This window comes from Triticum aestivum, chromosome 6A (assembly GCF_018294505.1).
Source record: "Triticum aestivum cultivar Chinese Spring chromosome 6A, IWGSC CS RefSeq v2.1, whole genome shotgun sequence".
NCBI classification, from domain to species: domain Eukaryota; kingdom Viridiplantae; phylum Streptophyta; class Magnoliopsida; order Poales; family Poaceae; genus Triticum; species Triticum aestivum.
The window spans coordinates 136518953-136533712 of NC_057809.1; the positions used below are offsets into that span (position 1 = coordinate 136518953).

The window sequence follows — 14760 nt, forward strand, 5'->3', positions numbered from 1 at the left end:
CGCCGTTGTGCTGCTGTTGGATGGAGTCTTCCTCAACCTCTCCCTCTCTCCTTGCTGGATCAAGGCGTGGGAGACGTCACCGGGCTGTACGTGTGTTGAACGCGGAGGTGCCGTCCGTTCGGCACTAGGATCATCGGTGATTTGGATCACGACGAGTACGACTCCATCAACCCTGTTCACTTGAACGCTTCCGCTTAGCGATCTACAAGGGTATGTAGATGCACTCTCTTTCTACTCGTTGCTGGTCTCTCCATAGATAGATCTTGGTGTCACGTAGGAAAATTTTGAATTTATGCTACGTTCCCCAACAAATTGGGCCTTCTTGCTCGAGGTCATGCAACGCCTGGGGTTTGGACAACGTTGGCGGGACTGGATCTGCCTCTCCTTGTCTTCTTCTTCATCAAGGGTGCTTCTTAATGGAAACCCCGACAGAAAGTTCAGCCACGCAAAAGGCCTTCGCCAGGGCGATCCAATATCACCTATGCTTTTCATCCTGGCCATTGACCTGCTACAGCAGATCCTTCAACTTGCCTCCCGGCAAGGCATCCTAAAGCCCATTCATGCAAGGACGGCCAGATGCAGGATATCCCTTTACGCCGATGATGCGGGCATTTTTGTGAACCCAGACAAGGCGAGCTACACGCGATTTTGGCAATACTGAAGACTTTTGGAGATGCAAGCGGACTTGTCACAAACTTGACCAAGACTGAGGTCTTCCCGATTAGATGTGCGGGCATTGACCTTCAAGATGTGCTATCAGTCTTCCCCTCCAAGATCGCCACCTTCCCGGGACGTTATTTGGGGCTACCACTGCATTTTCACCGGCTAAGAGGGATTGATCTGCAACCTTTCATTGACAGATTCACGGGTAGGCTGCCTGGATGGAAAGGAAAACTCCTCAACAAACCCGGGAGGGTGGCTCTTGCGCAATCCGTTCTCACGGCCATGGCAACCTTCCACATCACCGCCCTTAACCTGTCAAAGGGGACCCTGCGAAAGATTGGCAAAATCATTCGGGCCTTCGTCTGGCAGAAAGAGGACCAAACTCAGACATCGGGTGGCCACTCGTTTGTTAACTGGAAGACTGTCTGCCGCCCCAGGCATTTGGGCGGCTTGGGAATCATGGACCTAGAGAGATTCGGCCGCGCCCTACGTCTACGGTGGCCGTGGCTGCAATGGACTGACCCAGAGAGGCCATGGGTGGGATCCGAGTTACCATGTGACCAAGGAGACATGAACCTCTTTCGCGCATGCACCTTGATTACGCTGGGCAATGGGCAAAAGGCCCTCTTCTGGCAGGACAACTGGACCGGAAGCGCCCCCCTCAGGCTTGTGGCTCTAGAGCTTTACAAGATCACCTCCAGAAAGAACAGATCGGTGCACAAAGAACTCACGAACGAGAACTGGATAAAGGCGGTCGCCAAACTTTAGACCATGCAGCAACTAGGAGAATTTGTGACTCTCTGGGAGCAGATCGGGAAGGCAACCCTTCAGCCTGCCCAAGAGGACTGCATTCGCTGGAATTTAACCACCTCAGGGGCGTATTCCGTGGCTTCGGCCTACGGCGCACAATTCTTCGGCTCCTATGCACGGTTCGACACGACGAAGGTCTGGCACGCAAACGCTGAGCCTAAATGCAAATTCTTCGCCTGGCTCATTCTTCATGGGAGAATCCTCACCGCGGATATACTGGCTGTGAGGGGATGGCTTCATGACCCCAGGTGCCTGCTATGCCTCCAATAGCCTGAAACTGCAACTCACCTTTGTAAGGACTGTCCCTTCACGGTCGCGGTTTGGAACCAGGTGAACACCTGGACAAACGAGGGCGTACCAATCTCGGGCTTCCTCCCGGAGCCTGGGAACGTGTCCGACTGGTGGGATAAAACACTGACAACATAGTCCAAGCAGGGCCGCCGGCGGCGCAGTGGGAGAATCATCTAGGTCAATCTGGAAGGAGCGGAATAGGCGTGTTTTCACCGGACAAAGACTGACGCACCGTGAGGTTGCCGCACTCGCCCTAGACGCTATCATTCAGCAGGACCTGGCATTTACAGGATGCTTCCCAAACACGGGTATTGGCTAACTAGTTTTGGGTAGTTCTCAATCTTCTGTAGTCCTGCAGCGGTACCTAAAACCACTCGCCCCTCTGTAAATTGCGCTTTTCTGCTCCTTCCTTTCTATAAAGAAAAAGGCAGTGCTCCTGCCGGTTCCTTAAAAAAAAACCTAGCCACATACTACCCCGTGAGCAATTGCTCTTGCATTGACGCCAACTCTCCCCAAAGCACAACATCCGAAGTTATGGATATATTTTATCTTCAGAACAACCATCATATACAATCATGAGTGGAAAAAAACTATTATTTCATCCTCATATGAAAATTAGCAAATCCGCATAGAGAAATTATGGAGATAACAACTTCTCCTAACCGTTGACTATTCAACAACGATCGTCACTCATCTCCACATGTTCATGCATTTAAGCTCGTAACCTACATCAACACTGTATTTGTTTTTCATTTGTATGTAGAAAGTGCTATAAAGGTAAAAAAAATACACTATGGGACATGGTGACAAGCAAGGTGTAAATCTGGACCAACCATTCGTTGGAGATCAGTGATGTATCTCCTAACTGTATTCAATTTGTGTTAAATTGAACGATCAATGTGCATCAGGCCACGTAGTTGACAAACTGCAACACACTCGATCACCTCATTTGCTAGGATCAGCTCGCGAACGGTATAATGCACCACGCCGCCTCTTTAGTCGAATACGATGTATGCATGCTGCTAGGCGCCGGCGCACCGGCCGAAGTTTCGGCCGGTCCGCTGCCAGGCGTTGGATCCCGTACAAATAAACGGTCTGGATAGCGCGATTGAGTCGACTTCTCCCTTTCACACACGCGTGAAGAAAAAAGAAAAAAGGAAGATCTCCATGCTCGCCGCCTGTCTCGCGCAATCCATGCTTGCCGTCCACCCTGCGCCGCCCACGGTCGGACCCGTGCTCCCTGGCCATCCTCGCGCCGTCTGCATCCGCGCCTGTGCTCGCCCACCCTCGCGCCGTCCGTGCTCGCGCCCATGCTCGCCGGCCACACTCGCGCCGTCCGTGCTCGTGCCCGTGTTCGCCGGCCACCCCCGCGCTCGCGCCCATGCTTGCCGGCCACCCCCGCGCCGCCCGTGCTTGCCGGCCACCCCCGCCCGCAGCTAATCTTCGTCGAGCCTGCAGAAACACCATGAAAAAAAGGATGTAGCTAATCTTCGTCATGAATGGACGTAGCAAAAACATTTGCCGGTTGTAGCAAAATCGACGACGGTTCCAACAAAAAATCCAAAGATGGTAGTAGAACAAATAGGTGCTAGTTCCTGCAAAAACTAAGACAATGGTAGCAAAAAAATCATTTGGTTCCAGCAAAACTCAAAGACAGTGGTAGCGAAAAAATCATTTGGTTTCAGCAAAAAACAAAGCAATGGTACCAAAAAAAGAGTACTGGATCCTGCAAAATTCAGAGACGATGGTATTACCACGTAGCAAAAATTACCGTCAGTAGCAGCAAAACACATCTCTGTTTCCAGCAAAACAACATCTTGGTTCCAGCAAAATTCAAAGACGATGGTAGTACCATGTAGCAAAAATTACCGTCGGTGGCAGCAAAACACATCTATGTTTCCAGCAAAACAAACATCTTGGTTCCAACAAAATTCACCGCTGGCACCAATTCAAGTAAAGGAAACACCAGTTCCAGCACAAAATTCCTCCCATAGCAGCAAAACATATCACTGGTTCCAGCAAAAATAGAACTTGGTTCCAGCAGAAAATCACCGCCGACACCGATCCAAGGAAAAAGAACACACCAGTTCCAGCAAAAATTACAGCTGGTAGCAGCAAAAAACACCACGGGTTCCAGCATCCCCGATGTCCCCGTTTCCAGCATCCCCGATTTGTAGCAAAAAGGAAAAGGGGTTCCAGCAAAAATCTTAAGTGGTTCCAGCAAAAATAGAACATGGCGGGCACTGCCATCGCAGCCCACCACCATTTTCGCCTAATGCAGCAAAGTCAGGAGCTGGTTCCAGCAAAAATCAGATGTGGTTCTAACAACAAAATTGATGTAGCAAAAGAAGTCACGGCAGCGACGGCACCATCAACCTATCAATTGCAGCAAAATAAAAAAAAGGTTCCAGCAAAAAATGAAGTGGTTCCAGCAACCTATCTTAGCGCTCCCCGTCGCTCGCGATTCTGCAGGCATGCGGCAGCGCCGTCCCGGCCGCGCGCAGCACATAGTCTCCCCGCTCCTACCGTGCACCACCTAAACGACCAACACCAAGCACCGGCAGCGCCCCGCATCCAGCCTTGCCGGTGGGTCAGCAAAGGAGGAGCTGGGTAGAGGAGGAGGCCCCAACGGAAGCACGCTGCAGCGAGCTTTGCCGGTGGGTCAGCTGCGAGGAGCTGGGTAGAGGAGGAGGCCGGTGGAAGTAACGCAATAGATTTGTGGCAGCCATGGCTCTGTGAGAGATTGGGAGTGAGTGGTGGGGAAGGAACGCCCAAGGAAACGGATAAGGATAGTACTAGTTGGGCGAGATATTTCCTGGGTAGAGCGGCGCGTTGTGTATCGTACGATTACAATCCATCCTGCGGCTCGCGAGTGACCGACCGAGCGTTCAGCCGGTCTGCCGGCGGAAAACGTTTCCCTTTGCATTTCCCTTATACCGAGTTTTCTTCATTCCTACACGTACCTCCCAAGATCGAGGAAATATTGATTCTTATACCAAACTACTAGGAAACCCGTTTGATCAATCTCCTTGTTATTGGAATTCTGATTGATCAAACAAGAGATGAAATGCACCATCATTATGCTTTGACTAGGGTAAGTGAAACTAAATCAAGTATATTTGGATTAATTCGCTTCTTTTCCTATAGTTTTCTTTAATTCATGGATGGAATCGAGGGATTCTACTCGGTCTACTCTTACCTCATGTGGCCCCACTACATGTTTACTAACTGCACCACCCATTAATTTCTCACGGTTGCCAACAGAAATCAAGAATGTGTACTGAATAAGCTAATCAGTGTGAAGTCCCATGCTAGAACATCTTTAGGTCTATCTTCATATTCTGTTATGTATGTGCATACTGCATACAAATGATTTCTGTTTCTAAAATGCGGTAAGTATTTAAAAATTTCACGAATCCGAAATCTTAATTTTGAAAATATGTCCAGCACATAAGATTAAACTAGTCCACCTATAACAAATAATCGATTGCGTTTGATATACTTCCAAATTTCATTAATATGACAACTTAATACTAACACTAACAAATCATCCATTCAAAACACTAGCATAATCATACAAAGTGGAGGTATGTGAAAGTGGGAAATTAAAAAAAAATAAGTAACCATATGTTAGATTCCTGAAATTTGAAAATACCATCCTACTCACAATATGCACAACTTCACAGGCAGATGGGGTAAAACGGAGAAAAACACATGAACAACAAAGTAGTAAACCACAAAAAATTCTTATTAGGGAGATGATCAAAACTAACTGTTCAATGCACCAAGACAACATCAGCAAAAAATAGGATATAGATAGCAGGTGTTCCATAGAATGTCCAATGGATTTAGCTTTCATGTACCCAATCTTTACGAGTGCACTATGTTGGTTTTTATCATCTCATATGCCTGTTATTGATGTGTAAATGTACCTTTTTTATGAGAAGATGTGCAATGGTACTACCATCCTATGCAATCCAAGTGCCCATTTTTTTTCGATAAAGGATGGATTTTATTGACTCAAAATGGAGCATCAAGAAGTTATAAACATAATGAGCACACACCCGGCCTCTGCATAGCTAGGATGCACACAGCCAACACCAACGCACGCACACAAACACGCCAACAAATAGCAAAGTCATACAAGACCAAAGCTATGTGTAGGCGAGGAAAGAAGAAAAAAGCTCCAAAGCGATCACATCACGATCGACAAACTATAACAATGACCATATCTGCACCGACAATCTCATGACACCACGGGGACGACAAGGTTCTTCAACAGCAACGCCTTAAAGAAGGGTGTGACATTCAAGTGTCTACGTCACCGGATCCAGCCACCGAAGGCTGGAATCTAGGTTTTCACCCTGAAGAATCAGTCCGAATATTCCGAACAATGCCTTCAACAAGGTAACGATGTGAAAACATCGCCATTGTCAGGTATACCCAACTCGGGCCAGACCAAGGCTTTCACCCCGGAACTCAAGACCGGGTGCTCAAGTAGCACCACCATCGAGGTCATTCATGTGTTGTCACCACCACTTTTCCACGATCCCAGCAGCTACAAGCGATATGACCGCCGCCACTGCACAACAATCCCTCTGCATCAAGACATCATTCATAGTTTGCATCTCGCCGCCGAAGTGAACCACCATATTTGTTGAGATGAAACTCTCACAAAATGTTTTGATGGCGACAGCAATCCGTGGCGAGGCTGCCGCCGTCCCGGATCCAATCTCCAGTGACGTAGTCAACTAGGTGGACACCAATATCATGGGTTGCAGCTAGCCAGCAATCTGAGCGGCCGCCCCGTCATCTGCATGCATGTCCACCCATGTGCATTTGTGTATATGCATTCATGCACCAGACCCGCGTGCTTCCCCATCCAAGTGCCCATTTACTAATGCCATATATGTCTCGTCCTCTTTAACCATTTTGTCATGGTGCACACTTCACTTGTATGTTGAAGTTGATGGTAATTTTGAAGTCTAACATAGAGTAGATTCTAGGTTTTCACCGGTACTAAGGCGTGCCTTCATTAGCTCCGAAATCTAAATCTCATTGATTACTGAAACTCTAGCTATGACTTACCGCGTGGAATAACTACTCGGCATGTACTTCTAACACAATAATTATTGCATGCTAACAACCCGCGAGGTATACTAGATCAGTATTCCTTGTTATATTGATGGTGTACACATTTCATATATGTCATGTAGTATTTAGTTCTATACTATATTACCCTGAGATCTCAAAGTCTTTATTGATGGCTCAGATTTAATCCTCGCTTGGATACATGTCCGAAAAAAACCGCATCCTACATATGTACAATAATATATTACTTGAGCTGAAAAATTCCAGACATCCTTATTCTTATGAACATAAAATAAATAAAGAACTCATCGCAATTGCCAAAAAATAGTGAGCCTGCTATATAGGCGCACTACAAATATTAAGATAGAAACAAACCTTTAAAGGCAACCTGATGAAGGAGAGTCGAGGAGCAACCTGTGGCGGGAACACATGCTTGTACAGTGGATCGACACAATTGTCGTCCACGGAGACGGTTGTATCGTTGGTGAGGAATGGGAAGTTGTACTTGTATCTACCCTTGGGATAAGATAAACATCATTTCAAAAAGGATAAGATAAACAAAGGTATGCATTTAAAAAAAATATTCCACTTCGAATCATAATCCTGTGTAACTAAATGGATGATCCCCACTAATGTATTTCTGTTAACATGCAGTGATGCATCGGAGAAGGCCCACCTCAAAATGCTACCATGCATGGGAAACTCTTCATGTTCTATTATGTTACATATATTCAATAAATATTTATAACTATACAATAATAAAATATAGTCAACATACATATTTTCAGATTTAGTTCTCATACAATTAATCCAAATATTAATGTTCCATATAACTAAATATCAATGAATTATATTGCAACCATCATCTAGTTAATTATTGTCCCGGGCTCAACTTGAACCCCATACGAGGAAGCTATCTAAATGGAACCATAAACTCTCTACAACCATTAAAATAAACACCGTAGTAGTGTTGAAAAGTGAATTTGAATGTAGTGAATGCTTTGGAGATAATCCGCATAGAATCATAAAAAAGGACAATGTGCGAAAATAGGAAGATAAATTCGTTATAGTTTTTTCTATGGGATAAAAATGTTGATATTGGTTGATGATTTTTTTGCTAGACCAGTAACTTATTTAGATTTATTTCAGAATCCTGGAATAAGATCAACTCCCAAACATTAACCATCAAAAAACCATTCCCAAACATTAGCCTTGTTATTCAAGGTGGTTTTGCATTGAAACCCTAAAAGAAGACAAGTTATTTTGCACATGGCACAAGCATTTATTATTTTGTTATGAAAGTTTCCATGTTTCGAATTCCTTGCATTCCCTACATTTTGTCACATTTCAAGGAAACACCTGAATGCAAAATTACTTTTCCATCATGGCTAAGGTTGGAAATTACCGGGTCTAATATCTACGGTTTCATAGTTTCAAGTTCGAATCTAACTTAAATTGTGTTTGGTTTGCTTGTGTGGCCTCAAGTGTGTCTGGAAACTGTATGCACCTTATTTGGTTGATGACCTGATAAATTCTCCGGTTGACTGGCTGGACGAACTACAGGGGCGATTAGCCTGGCCAGCCATCGATTTTTTGTCGAAAAGGACCATCTGCGCGAACGAATTGCTAAAAAAGACCACCTGCAGATCAATTTGACAAAAAAGACCTCCTCGGCCGTGGCGGCAGGTGCGGCAGGCGACACGTGGCACCTGCCGCCACACTGCAAGGCGGCAGTACTGTATCGCCTGGCAGAACGGGATTTGGCGCCGGTGACGGAACAACAACGGTGTGTGGGGCCTGGCCGCCAAGGCGCATGGCGGCAGTACTGTACAGTCTGGGCCCAGCCGCCTCGCGGGCTGGCGGCAGCCCTGTTGCGGGGTCGGTGCTACAGCCGATGAGGGCATCTCCAGCCGCGCCCCCAGGAAGGCCTCCCCAGGCGTTTTTTTTACGCCGGCGCCGAAAAATCGGCCCAATCGCGCCCCCCAGGAGCCCAATTTTCGCCGGCTTGGACCGAAAACAGCGCCGGCGGACCCAGGCCGAACCCGGCGCGCTGGGGGGCGCCCGGGGGTGCCGGGGCGAACTGTTTTGGCGCAAAACAGCCGCGGGCCCGCCGCGTCAGCGACTCTACCCTCTTCTCGGCCCTTCGTCGTCCTCATCGCCTCGTTTCCCACGGCGAATCAATGCCAAAACCGCCGCGCCGGTCAGCCTGCGCCATTGATGCCTCACGGGCGGCGCAATGAAGACCGGATGACGCGCGTCCCTCGCCCTCCCTCGCCCGCCACGCGTACTCACGGCGGCTCGCGCACGGGCGGCGCCTCGGCCTATATAAGACGCGCCCCAGAGCACTCGGCGACTCGTACTCTCTCTCGTCGTCGTTCCTCCCTCGCCTCTCTCTCGCCATCGTCGTTCCTCCTTCTCCTCTCTCTCGCCGTCTCCAGCACCCATGGCTGGGTGCTTCCCAGGCGACGGCGCGGCGGCGAACAGATTCGGCCGCCGCCATCTTCACGAGAGCGAGGCTCGCCTCCTTTTTGAGGGCGAGTACTCGGTCCCGCCAGACATGCGGGTACCCGAGGCGTGGAGGATCAGCGCCGGCGGCGTGCCGGTGCCCCCGATACCCACCGGCGCGGCGCGGCGTGCGGAGATCGCACGCATCCGCTCGTCCCTGCCGCGTGCGGCGAGGGAGGGGCCACGGTACGTCCCTGACAGCCCGCTCTGGGAGCCCTACTTCCGCCGCCGACACGCCGAGCAATTCGAGGCCACCAACGGCGTCGAGCCCTGCGGCAGGCTCAACGCCGTCGGCCGGCGTCGGTGGTGGGGCGTGCCCGGGCACACGTTGGAGGCCGTCCTCGAGTACATCGAGGGCGCAACACGCCGCGCCTCGAGTACCCCGTCCCCCTTCCTTCTCACGCCGGCCAGGAAGCTTCTGGACCCCGAGGCGCATGGAGACCGGGGGGTCCTCCTCCTCGTCCGGCGGCTCGCCCTGCCTCCGCCCCGTCAAGCCGGAGCCCCAGGGCACGCCGGTCAGCGCGCGCACCCGCAGCTCCGGCGTCCGCATCGGCGCCAACGCCTCCCCACCCATCGGCCGCTTCGTCCTCGTCGAGCCCAAGCCGAAGCCCGGCCTCCCCGCGGAGTACGAGGAGATAGCCCGGCGCGGCTTCTCCGACGAGGACGCCCTGCGGTGGGCGCGGGACGACTACCTCCGCGACGAGATGGTCCGGCAGTGCCGGGCCCTGGAGGAGATCGCCGCCCGCAAGCGTGGGCTCGAGGACGAGCACAGCGTCGTGGTCCTCGACAGCGACAATGACGACGCCCCCGGACCGTCCAACCCGCCGCGCCAACCGGGGGAGGGATGCAGTAGGGACGGCGGAGGCGTAGGCGGGGGCAGCGACGACAACGACGACGACGACGACGGCGGTGACTACACGCGGTTCTACAGCCTCCTCGGCATGTAGAACCGCGTGGGCGGGCGGCGAGGGAGACGGCGGGGATAGCCCGCGGTAGTTTCTTCCTTTTTTTGTAAAATATGTTTAAGTTTGAACGAACTCACCGATGTTTGCATTAAATTTGAGTCGTTTTTGCGCCGTATTTGATTTTTTTGATTAACCATGGACGCCGCGACTGGGGGGCATCACGCCCCCAGTACGCGGTTTAGCGCCGGTGCGTTCCTAGGGAGTGATTTTTTGCCCCTCCTAGAGAGCCAACGGGTGGAGATGCCCTAAGATGGCATGTTCTGTCGATAGGAAGAGCTGGTCGCTCGGCCAGCCGCTAGCCACATAAATCAGAATGGTGACAATGCTTTTGATGCATATATAAACATCCGCTAGAGAACAAATGATGTTGCTCTGTGCTTTCACAGAGAAAACGACGCCTACCTGCATGCAACATGCATGTGATCAACCCCTCCTTTTTCTTAATTAATCGTATCGATTACAATCAGGCCTGATCAAGCAATTGTGTTGCCGCCAGCCCACGAGGCGGCAGGGGCCAGGCTGTACAGTACTGCCGCCATGCGCCTTGGCGGCCGGGGCCCACACGCCGCTGCGGTTCCGTCGCCGGCGCCAGATCCCATTCTGTCAGGCGATAAAGTGCTGCCGCCTTGCAGCGTGGCGGCTGGTGCCACCTGTCGTCTGCCGCACCTGCCGCCACGATCGAAGGGATCTTTTTTGTCAAATTGATTTGCAGGTGGTCCTTTTTAGCAATTCATTTGCGTAGATGTTCCTTTTCAACAAAAAATCCCAGTCATCTAGGCATACGACCAGACTGAGCCAGGTGGCCTAGGTGAGTCACATACTCATCCAAAAACGAGATGCATGGCGAACAAAACTGAGCAGCCCATACTAATTCAAGAGATCAGTACACAAATAGCTTAGGCAGCCTAGCTATGAAAAAGTATTTCATTAGCCAGACATCGATTGTCCTCATGCATAGAGCCCAGGTCAGCAACCAAACATGCCACCAGCACCTTGGGTGTGATATGACTTCTACTAGAATATGCAGTATATTTATATCATACCACCTCTCCCTATAAGCTTAGGGACTGTTTGGTTGGAGACTAGTGTGGCCAAGCCAAAGTGTGGCAAGGCAAACAAATGTGGCTGAGAAATTGAACGTCAAACTTTGGCAAAAAAATTGTCTCTATGACAAGTGGACCATAGGAGCAATAAAGTGTGGCAAGCCAAAGTGTAGCAAAAACCAAACATATGCCAACTAAATTGTGGCTGCCAGATTTTGGCTTGGCAAACTGTGGCTGAGAACCAAACAACCACTTAGACTTTTGGATGAGTTGATTAGTTCTCGAGTTCAAGACTACCAACACAGTATTTGAAAATATATTCTACAGTCTACATCAATCACACGTCTAACGGTCGAAGGACTAAAAAAGCCTATATGTGAAGGAGTGTGTTGAAACATATTGCCTACCTCTCTTCATTAGTTCAGACTTTTGGACGAATTAATTGGAGCATGAACTCATTACGATGTAATTCAAGTTAGTATAGTCTCGAATCACACAACATAGTTAAAATGCGTGTGCTCCTCTCTCTTAGGCTGGTCATAGTGGGGAGTAACTTAGACTAGTAACATACATATGTTACTAGTCTATGTTACTACCTTCATAGTGGGTAGTGTCATAGGTGTGGTAACATAGTTGCCTTCATTTATTACTTTGTAGACTCATTATGCATTGGAAACCGCTATGTGATGGTAACATATTATGTTACTCTATTTGCCTCTCTCCTCATTAACTACTTGCCACATCATCATTTTTGCTTATGTGGCATCTATGTTACTACCTATGTTACTCCCACTATGACCAGCCTTAAATCTGGTGACCCCGCACGCCCCCCCCCCCCCCCCCTCCCCCCAACAGCTTAGCCAACCAATTGCGTGACTTGGTTGGTACATGTAATTTAAGTATTCATTTTGTTCTGGACAGTGCAATCAGCTTAGCCAACCAATTGCGTGACTTGTTGGTATTAAGTATTCATTTTGTTCTGGACAGTGCAAAGTTTGCATTCTAAATTTTTTGGTTGCTATTACTGTGATATGCTGATAGAAGTATTAGGCCAACTCTACCGCGCGACCTCAAACAGACGTCTGTTTTGTCTGATTTTTATCCCTTTGGGTAAGGATTTGAGGTCGTGTCCGGGCCTGTCCTAGGATGCGGTGGCAGTGCGCCCAGCATGTGGCCGCATCTTTTTGCCCCATCCTGTCCGCGTCTATTTTAAAAAAAGGACGTTTCAAATGCCAAGCCTCAGTTCATGACCCGAGTTCATCACGCCGGCAACAAAGCCATCGGCCTACACGACCATCGCCGGCAACACAGCCGGCGGCCGACAACACAGTCAGCCTCCAAAATGAATAGTTGTCCTCACCGGCAACATAGCCGGCCTCCAAAATGAATGTTTTTTTGTCGGCACATTATCAGCGGCCCAGCGGGCGGGCGGCACCCATGCCAGCCTCCAAAAAGAACGGCCACGCCGATCGGACGACCTAGTTCAGGCCTTCGGCATCGAGCATCTCCTTCTGCTTGGCCTCAAACCAGGCCCTCGTCTTGTCGCCCATCTTTGACAAGTCCACGCTCATGATCGCAAGGGCCACCTCCTTCGCTTTGGTGGCGGCATTGGTGGCCTCGATGTCGAGCTGCCTCTGCCTGGCTTTAACGTTGTCGGCCTCGATGTCGAGCTGCCTTTGCCGGGCGGCCTCTTCCATGTCGAGCTGCCTTTGCCGGGCCGCCTCCTCCATGTCTATCTTCTTCTTCTTGGCCGCCTCCTCCATCTCACACTTCTGTCGTTGGAGGTCTAGGTATTGCTTCATTTGCTCGTCCTTACTTTGCCGCTTCTTCTCGTCCCTCACATCCTTATGTGACATCATGCCATGCAAAGTCTCATACAAGGCCATGGATGAGGCGTCACGTATGTCGTCCACCTTTGAGTTGGTCTTGCCCCTCGGCCTCTTCAACGCCTCGTCATCCCCATCTCCGGCGAACTTGGTCGTCTTCTTGCCTCTCTTCCTTTGAAGTTCACGGTATTGATCCTTGAACTTAGGGCAATTGTTGATGATCGTCCAACAATGCGTAAGAGTGAATGGCTTGTCATTGTGCCGGGCCTTGAATGCCTTCAAAGATTGAAATGCCTACACCACATGATCAACAACAAGTGAACATGCAAACATATACATGGCCGAAGTCTCATGGCCGTAGCAAGGGCTAGAAAGCCGAGACCACTCAGGGGCCGTGCTTCAACGCTCTCAAATGCGGCACAATACTTGTTGCACTCTTGTTGGATGAACAATCATCTTTTTTGAATCGAACCGATGTCATGGTTGCTTGTAATTTGGTAGGGCTCAAACATCTTCCTTTCATGGAATGTTTTGTGGACTCTCGTCCAAAAAACAATGCCCTTTTGTTACGTGCCGGTCCTTGGATCTTGGCTAATCTCCATCCAACATTGGCAAATCAACTTGTCCTCATCTTGTGTATATGAACCGGTGCGAATGCTCTTCCGCTTCTTTTGTGCTTCCGCTCTTTGGGTGAGCTCGTCTATGAACAATGGAGCGCCACTAATATCAACATCATTGGCTTCATCTTCATCTTCACCTTCGACATAGATGTCATCGTCTTCATGCCACGAATCACCATGGTCGTAGTCAGCACGGTCGTCGGCCTCTTCATCGGGCACGTACTGGGCGCGGCCATCCTGACTTTGGGTCTCATCGGGGTCGTAGGCACGGCCATGCCCACCTTGGAAGATCACGTCCTCCATGTACTGGTTGTAGAAGGGGTGGTCCACCGTCGGCGTTGAGGTTGGCATTTCGTTAAACAACAGCGGGGGGCCGGCATGGTGCCCGTGAACGGTGCACGCGCCGGCTTTCTTTGCATCTCGATGGAAGGCCGCCCGCCACTGCTGGACCCAGGCGTCATGTTGAGGTCGATGACGGCTGCGGGGCCTGGTGTGGACGGCGTGAACAAGCCCACGTCCGGCGACGCCGAGAAACGGGTCTGGTCGTCATGCCTGGGTGAAGGAAACCCGGACGACATGGGCGCGGCGCGCAACGTCGGCGACTGGCAGTGCGTAGGCCGGGCGACGGACAAGCCTGTGCTCGTCGGGCCGACGGCCGCTGCATGGAACCCCGCCGAATGGCCCATGCCAAGCATGAGGATGGCATGCGCTTTGTTGACGAGGTCCTCCTTCTCGTCGGCAGCGGCCTTACGCCGCGCGGCCTCCAGCTCCTCGCGCTGGGCGGCGAACTTGGCCGCGGCGACATTCATCTTGACGGCCGCTCTCCGTTCCCTCCTCTTCACCGATTCCGCGTCCAACTTGGTGATCTCCTCTGGCGTGTACTCCGACCGCGGCTTCCTTGGCGCCTTCTTCTTCACCTTTGCGGTCGGGTCGACGGCCAGGCCGC

At 50.4% G+C, this 14760-nt stretch overlaps 1 protein-coding gene and 1 long non-coding RNA gene across 2 annotated transcripts in view; both read right to left on the reverse strand.

Annotated features, from left to right (window-relative positions):
• Window positions 1-14500, reverse strand: part of LOC123129540 (flavin-containing monooxygenase FMO GS-OX-like 5) — a 43545-nt gene extending 29045 nt beyond the window's left edge. Inside the window, exons 1-2 of the mRNA XM_044549665.1 lie at window positions 14208-14500; window positions 7231-7366 (exon numbers count right to left, since the gene is read on the reverse strand). Coding sequence (XP_044405600.1) covers window positions 7231-7366; window positions 14208-14500 — 429 coding nt within the window. The remainder of the gene's footprint in view (window positions 1-7230; window positions 7367-14207) is intronic.
• Window positions 2569-4711, reverse strand: LOC123132500 (uncharacterized). The gene is made up of 2 exons (XR_006464787.1): window positions 4201-4711; window positions 2569-3216 (listed from the first exon to the last, which is right to left on the reverse strand). It is a non-coding gene; the product is annotated as an uncharacterized lncRNA (long non-coding RNA).
• Window positions 14501-14760: the final 260 nt, after the last annotated feature.